This window comes from Orycteropus afer, unplaced genomic scaffold, assembly GCF_000298275.1.
Source record: "Orycteropus afer afer isolate SDZICR_OR568_19922 unplaced genomic scaffold, OryAfe1.0 scaffold00130, whole genome shotgun sequence".
Taxonomy (NCBI): domain Eukaryota; kingdom Metazoa; phylum Chordata; class Mammalia; order Tubulidentata; family Orycteropodidae; genus Orycteropus; species Orycteropus afer.
In genome coordinates this window covers 5,595,492-5,603,891 of record NW_006921717.1, presented here as the reverse complement: position 1 = coordinate 5,603,891, position 8,400 = coordinate 5,595,492, and the positions used below count along the sequence as shown (strand labels likewise).

General features: G+C 46.1%; 1 protein-coding gene across 1 annotated transcript in view; it reads left to right on the top strand.

The window, feature by feature from the left end:
- RTN3 (reticulon 3) overlaps positions 1 to 8,400 on the top strand; it is an 89,221-nt gene that overhangs the window by 65,796 nt on the left and 15,025 nt on the right. The window contains exon 2 of the mRNA XM_007944849.2: positions 6,614 to 6,821. Coding sequence (XP_007943040.1) covers positions 6,614 to 6,821 — 208 coding nt within the window. The remainder of the gene's footprint in view (positions 1 to 6,613; positions 6,822 to 8,400) is intronic.

The following is an 8,400-nucleotide window of genomic DNA, read 5'->3' as shown; positions in this document are numbered from 1 at the left end:
AGTTTTGTTCCACATTTTTCTCCTACTCTATCCAGGATCTCCTACATAGGTCCCCCTTCAAGTGGTTGACAGTGGTAGCCAGGCACCATCTAGTTCTTCTGGTCTCATAGTCATATAGGCTGAGGATTGCATGATGTATCAGTCATTTGAACTAACTATTCCTATGTATCTTTGGTTCTCTTCATTCTTGTTTGCTCTAGACAAGGAGAGACCCATCATTGCATCTAGATGGCCACTTGCAAGCTTTTAATATCCCAGTCACTATGCACCAAAGTAGGATGTGGAACAATGTTTTGTGTAGTATGTTATGCCAATTGAGTTTGATGTCCCCTGCGACTATGGTCCCAAGCCCACAGGTTTAACTACTCGCTCCCTCTGGGTAGCTGGCTGTGACTAATAAGTGACTACAACCTTGCGCCTTGTCAGCTCTACCATATACCTGGGTATTCTTACGGAACATACAAATAGAAACATTGTCTGCCAACCCTATACATGGTCTTGGGCACACTCACCCCTGCATAGACATACCTGTAGTAATAGTTCAGCCTGTCCACCCATCTGTCCACCTGTAAATCAATGCTTCTCTTCACTGACAGTGTACTAGTGTATGTGCAGAAGGGTTCATCTTTGTTGTCTGTACCTCCCATGCACTCTCTGTCGTCTTCTTCCTCAGTGTCCATTTTCTTTTAATACAGCCATCCTAGTTGGTTCGTTTTTGAGTCCCTGGGTGGTGCAGTTAATATGCTTAGTTGCCAACCAAAAGATGAGAGGTTTGAGTCCATCCAGAGGTGTGTGGAAGAAAACCATGGTGATCTGTTTCTGACAGGTTCGCCCCTGAGAACCTCACGGAGCACAGTTCTGCTGCGACATCCATGGAGTCGCCATGAGCCGGGATTGATTGACGCAGTGGCCATTGGATTTCCTGTTGTTGGTTCATAATGATTCTGATTTGCGTTTCCCTAGTGACTGAGGACGTTGAGCAGTCTTTTCATGTGCTTCCTGGCCATTGGAGTATTTATTTGGAGAAATGTCTATGTATATCCTTTGCCCATTTTTAATTAGGTTATTTGCCTTATAATTAGTTAAGAGTTTTCTTAAATATTTTGGATGCATGTCCCTTATCAGATAGAAAATTTGCAAATATTTTCTCTCTCTCTCTCTCTGAGTTGTCCTTTCACTTTCCTGATAGTATCATTTGTGACACAAACATTTTTTAATTTTTATGTAGTCCAGTTTAGCGATATAATCTTTCATCAGTGTGGTTTTGATGCCATATCTATGAAACCATTGCCTAACCCAAGATCATGAAGGTTTACTTTTAGGTTTTCTCCTAAGAATTTTACATTTTTAGCTCTTATATTTCAATCTTTGATCCATCCCGAGTTGGTGTCAGCATTTGTAAAAAGGTTGGTGGGTGGTGGGTGCCCTGTCTGACCTCCACCTTCTAGGAATCAGCCTTGGGCTGTTCGTGTTCTGGATCTTCCTTCCCGTCACTGTCACTGGTGTGAAGTTCCAGGTCAGAGGACACCGCCCCACATCCTTTTTGCAGTCATCTTGATGAATTGACACCTTTACTATGAAATGGCCTTGTCTATATCTGATAATAGTCTTTGCTCTAAAATCTCCTCCTTTAATGTTAACAGAGTCACTACAGCTTCCTTTGGATTAATGATAACTTTTTCACCCTATAACTTCTATTTCTGTGTTATATTTAAGAGTTTCATTTAAGCTGCATATACTTGGGTCATTTTAATCCATTGTGACATCTGCATTTCGGGGATGTTTAGACTATTTTATGATTCCATTTTCTTTCCTTTGGTGGCTTACTGGCTGCAGCTCTCGTTATTTTCATCGCTGGGATCTATAGTGTCCATCTGCCTTACCCTAGTCTGTCTTCGAGTGATAGTACACCACTTTACAGGGTGTTAAAGCCTTGCAACAGTCTGCTTCAATTTCTCCCCTCCTGGCCTTTTAAAAAAGATTGAAATAATAAGAAGTCCTATCTGTTCACCCTCGTGGTCGGTATTTCTGGTGCTCTTCATTTCCTTGCACGTGTTCACGTTTTTGTCTGGTGTCATTTCCCTGAATGCCTGAAGGACATCCTGTAGCATTTCTGCCCTCTTCTCTCCATCTGGACCTGTCCCCGTCCTGATCTTAATAGCCCTCATCTCTCTCTCTCTCGAACCTCGTATCAGCCTTTGAGAGCAGCCTCCCTGCCTGTCCTTCTACCCCATCCCATTTTCTACACAGCCATAAAAATGCCCCTCTTTTTGTAACATAACACATCACATTATGCCCCTGCTTGGCGTTCTCTGCTTACTTCCCATTGCTCTTGCAGTAAAATCCAAACTCTCTATCTTGCTCTGTGAAAGTGCCCCATGATCTAGCCCCTGCCAGTCTCCCCAGCCTTACCCCATGCCTTCTCCCCTTCACTCCCAGCATTGCCTCCTCAACCGGCCTTCTGACCTTTCCTGAGCAACACCAAGCAGTGTCTCCTCCCCAGAAGTCCATCCCCTAGGGTAACACATCCTTCCCCTGGCTCCTCACCATCCTTCTTATCAGCTCCTCCTCATATTTTCCCTTAAATAGCATCTCCCCAAAGAGCCTTTACTGACCCCCTATCTGAAGCAGTGCATGTGTGGGCACCCATCCTTCTCTTCATAGCCCAGACCCTCATTCCACCATTTATTTTAAGGCTGAACCCAAGGCCTTCTGTATACTATCATGCTGGTTGCACGCTGCACACTCTAGGGGGCACCATTTGCCTGTGTATCCTTATAGGTTTTAATATTTCTTAATGACAGTTTCCCAGAAGATGGCAGTGCAGAGTCATGAAGATAGGATGCCTTTTTTTTTTTTTTTTTGCACAAAGGTAGAATTTCTAACTTGCATTTAGGATAGTGGCTTTTTTAACTTCTTTATTTTCTGAAACATCAAGGTCATTTTTCCCTCTGGGTTCCAGCCTTATCCTCTAAACTTTCCTTTTTTCTATTTTTTAATATTTTGAACTTTTAGAAGAACTGAAAGCATAGTTCAGAAATTCCTGTATAACTTTCACTCCGCTTTACTAGTTCCACCGCTCATTTGTCCTGGTTGGTGGCTTGTGTGTTGCTGTGAGGCTGGAAACTGTGCCGCAGGATCTCAGCTCCCAGACGGTCACCCACGATGGACAGTTTCCAGCAGAGCTTCTAGGCTGAGAACTTCTGAGAGTGAAGAATTGAAGCACTTCCTGATGGAGACCAAAACTACAGCCTTCAGCAGGGACCCCACTCGTCATAAATCCCCACAGCTAGACCAACGAGCAACTTCGTGATAAATGGAGAAAGGACTGAAGTTGTCGAAGATCTCGTTTCACTTGAATTTACTGTCCGCATCTGCAGAAGGAGCGGTCGAGAAATGCACCACACTGCGCTGGGCAGGTGTGCAGCACGGCCCTCTTTAAAGTGTTAGAGGGCAAAGGTGTCACTTTGCAAACTAAAGTGTGCCTGACCCAAGCAAGCCATGCATGTGAAAGCTGGCCAGTGAATAAGGAAGACCAAAGAAGAATTGATCCCTTTGAGTTGTGCTGGTGTGGAACATTGACACACCATGGACTTCAGAACAAGGAGCAGAGCTATCCTGGAAGAAGTGCAGCCAGAATGCTCCTTAGAAGCAAGAATGGCCAGACTTCATCTCTCCTACTTTGGTTGTGTTGTCAGAAGGGACTGGTCCCTGGAGAAAGGCTATCATGGCTGGTAAAGTGGAGGGTCAGAGAAAAAGGGAGAAACCCTTAATGAGATGGATCAACTCAGTGATGCAGCGATGGGCACAAGCATAGCAAGGACTGAAGATGGTGCAGGAGTGGGGGGCGTTTCGTTCTTGGGGTCACTGAGTCGGAGCCGGCTTCACAGCCCCTGGCAGCAACAGTTCACTGCATTGTTAGCCCTCGGCCACATTTGCTTTAGGTCTCCCTTGCTCTCCACCCGTTACCATTCAGTCTGTTCCAGGTCCTGTCAGCTCTGGGACAGACTGGAGCTGCCCTGTGGGATTTCAAAGGCTGTAATCTGTAGGAGCAGATCGCCAGGCCTTCTCTCATGAGGAACCACTGGTGGGTTCAAACCACTAGCCTTTTGTTTGGCAGCCCAGCACTTACCCACTGTGGCCCCAGGACTCCCGTTTCTCTCTATAGACAGATAACGGGCTTTTCCTTAACCGTTTGAAAGGTGGTTGCAAACATCCTGCTTTTCTACTCCCAGATACTTTGGGGGTGTGTTTCCTTTGAGTAAGGACTACCTTTGTGGATTGTCATAAAACCACATGAGGCTTGTTAGATTTAGGAAGTTTGACATTAATCCAGTTATCTATTGTATTTTTTACAGATTCAGATTTTGCCGTTTGTCCCAATGTGCTTTGTAGCTGGTTTTACCTCCCTTCCCCAGGGTCAAAAGGAGCCCTGGTGGCATGGCGGCTCAGCTGCTAACTGAAAGGTCGGTGGTTTGAACCCACTGGCCACTCTAAGGAGAAATGTGGCAGTCTGTTTCCATTAAGTTTAAAAAAAAAAAAAACCTGTCCAATGGCTCTGTTGTGCTCTGTGGTGTCACTAGGGGTCAGAACCGGTTTGACGGGAATGGGTTTGGTTTTCAGTCACCACGATCCAGTCCAGGATCATACTTTGTGTTTAGTTGTCAAGTCTCCTTAGTCTTCTTTAATCTGAAAGAATTCTTTAGTCTTTCTTTATCTTCTGCATCGTTGCTGTTTTTGAAGAATTCGCGTGATTCGATTCAGTTTATGTTTTTGGCAGGAACAGTGTAGAAGTAATGGTGTGTGTTTGCCCCGTTCCTGGCGAGGCCGAGCCTCGCAGCATCCTACACTGAACCCATCCGTCTCGGGAACGCTGACTTGTGTGCGCTGGGCCCGGGACTGTAGGAGTCCTGCTTGGGGTTGACTCTTGAGTAGCTGCGCTCCCTCCTCCTGGACTTGGCTGCCGTCAGCTGAACCTGAGTGGCTCCCTGAGTCCTCTCCTTTGAGCGTTGCTCCCTCGGAGGTGCAGCTCCCCACGGGGAATTGTAAGACCTTTCCTTTCTCAGTACATCTCCTTCCGCAGCTGACATCGCTGACCTAGTGATGATTTCCTATGGCTCTAGCAAGGTTCCACTTCAGAGAAGCGGTTTCAGGAGAGTTGGAGAGCCGACTGTGGGGAGTAACTGAGTGTCATCAGGTGGACTTTAGTCAGACTCAGGTTCTTGTACTCCCAAGCCCAGTCCTCCAGGCTGAGTTTGCATTGATTTTAGTTAAAATGTGAGGGGTGACTGTGTGCCGTGGAGAATGCCAAGCACTTGAAGTGCGTTTCAGCCTTGTGTGTTCCTTAGAACAGCTCCAGGATGTTTAGCCTGTTGTCTTCATTTGATAGACCAGGAATCTGAGGCTTACAAAGGTTGAGGTCTTACAGTTCAAAGTGACCAGGTCTTGCAGCTCCCAGCCCACCATGGTTCTTCATTGGAAACCCAGAGCACAGAAGCAGCTCACAGGAATGCAGTTGGCTTTTGCAAGATTGAAATGCAAATGGCAGTGCCATTGCTATTGGTGATTAGTGTCAGCCATCACCCAGAGTTTTCTAAGTACCTTTAAGTAGAAGAGCTTACATTTTTCCAATTTGGGTGTCCCTAGCCTCTGGTAGCACAGTGGCTAAGGCACTTGACTGCTAACCAGAAGGCTGGCGGTTCAAACCTACCAGCCACTCTGCGGAAGGAAGATGGGGCAATCTACTTCCTTAGTGATACTGCCCCGGAAACCCAAGGAGGGGTCGCTATGAGTTGGGTCTGACTCGACGGCACATAACAACAAAAACAGACATATGAACTGGCTGCCTGGGACAGTCCTGTTTTCTGCCCTAGTTCCTAATAGTGCTCCATTCACTTCAAAAGCATTATGTTTTGGCTGTTGTATGGTCATCCTACCCATAATCCTCCTGAGTTGTCTTCAGATTAATGTAGAGACCAGTGTTTCATTGTAACTAGCACAAGGCTTGGTCTGTTTTCAGTCACCACTCTGTCTCCTGCCCCCCGTTTATACCTTCCAGGTGTGCTTTGGGTTTGTCTTCTGTTGGCCTCACTAAGTGACAAGATGGCTTGTTAATTTAACCATCAGAAAGATTTTGCCACGTGTGCATTATCGTGCTTTCTGCTGAAATGTTTTAAAGTAAACGACACTCGGCCCCAATGTACTTGTTGTTATGTGCTGTCAAGTCGGACCCGACTCATAGTGACCCCTCCTTGGGTTTCCGAGGCAGTATCACTATGGAAGTAGATTGCCCCATCTTCCTTCTGAGGAGTGGCTGGTAGGTTTGAACCACCAGCCTTCTGTTTAGCAGCAAAGTGCCTTAGGCACTATGCTACCAGAACTCCCATGCACTTGAATAGCCATCTCTAAAAAATTAAATTCTTAAGTTTTTAGAAACCTGTCCTGAAACCGAATCTGTGTAGCAGGGGAACATGCTGGCAGTGTGAAACATCACCCTGACATAATTTTATGTTCATTTATCAGATGTTCTTAAAGTAGTGTGTGCTGTAATTGCTTGTCACAGGATTGCAGGGCTTATGGGTGTTCTTACAACGTATGTTCCTTTTCTCGGCAGTGCACGACCTGATTTTCTGGCGAGATGTGAAGAAAACAGGATTTGTCTTTGGCACCACCTTGATCGTGCTGCTCTCACTGGCCGCCTTCAGTGTCATCAGCGTGGTTTCTTACCTCATCCTGGCTCTTCTCTCTGTCACCATCAGCTTCAGGGTCTACAGGTCTGTCATCCAAGCCGTACAGAAATCAGAAGAAGGACATCCATTCAAGTGAGTTCAAGTGTCTCAGATAACCTGCATGTTAGGAAAGGGCTCCCTGAGGCTGATCAGATGCCGACACCTGACTAAACAAGATTATGGGGCCCGATGCCGCTGCGCTAGCGAATGGCACAGATCATCAGCTTAGAAACCCATGAGAGTGCCTTAGGAAGATGGCTAGGTTGTAAGGCAAGACACTTTTGACAGAGCGGAGACTCACTTCAAGACCAAACGAGGCTCTGAATTCCTGAGCAGGGTAAGGAAAGGGCAGCATTTAGGCCAGCACTCAGTTAAATGGGGTCCTGAGTACTTGTTTAAGCCACCACAGATTTGAATCTTGAAACAACTTTGAACTCTTGCGGTTGAAGCTGTGCTCTTGGTCTGGTGTAGCCTGACTTAGCATTATGGGTACAGAACTCACTACATTTACTATTGGTCTTAGTGCAGTTTTCCTGCTGATTGCGCCTTTAGTTTCTTAATACCAGGGACAAGTCTTCCTCCCTCCCTCCCTCCCTCCCTCCCTATCTATTGTGAAACTCCACAGAGCAAATTCATTTTCCATACAGCAGTTCATACACATTTTGTCTCAGGACATTGACTGCAATTTCCCACAACGTAACAGCTCTCTTCCTACTTCCTCTCCAGTTACCTCTTCCCTGTATCCTTCCCTCCCATGCACTCCCACCCCCCGAGCTGTCTCCCTGTGCAAACAACACCTTTCTGTTCTCCCGTGATTGGTGATTGATCGCTCCAAGTAGTATATCTACCTGATGTAAATGTTCACCCCATGTGCCTGTCTTTTGTTTGGCTGGAAGCCACAGGAGTGAGTCAGTTCCAGACCTGAAGGGTGGCTAGGGGCCATGATCTCAGGGGTCTCACCAGGCTCTATCAGACCAGCAAACCTGGTCTTTTTTTTTTTTATGATTTTGAGTTTTGTTCCACATTGTTCTCTCTCTCTATCCAGGATCTCCTGCACCAAGCCCCCTCCAAGTGGTTGACAATGGTAGCTGGGCACCATCTAGTTCTTCTGGCCTCATGGTGATAATAGGCTGAGGATTGCATGGTATACCAGTCCCTTGGACTAATTGTTTCCATTCATCTTTGGTTTTCTTCATTCTTCCTTGCTCTGGGCGAGGGGAAGATCCATCTTTGCATCTAAAAGGCTACTTGAAAGCTTTTAAAATCCCAGTTGCTACTCACCATAGTAGGATGTGGAACAATGTTTTTGTGTAGTATGTTATGCCAAATGAGCTTGATGTCCCCTGCAACCATGGTTTCGAGCCCACAGGTCCAACTACTTGCTCCCTCCAGATAGCTGGCTGTGGCCTAAAGCCACCACAATCTTGACCCTTGTCAGCTCTAACATACACCTGGACATTTTTATAGCACATACAAATATGCGTGTGAAAACATTGTCTGCTAACCCTATATACATGGTCATGAGCACACTACCCCCTGCCAGACATGCTTTGTTGTTCAGTCAAAAAACATGGTTAGATGCCACACACTAGGTGGCAGTGCCTTAACTGAATGCGTGTTTGCAAAAACTGCAAGGAGGCCACATGTTCTGACCTCCTCTAATCTCACAAGA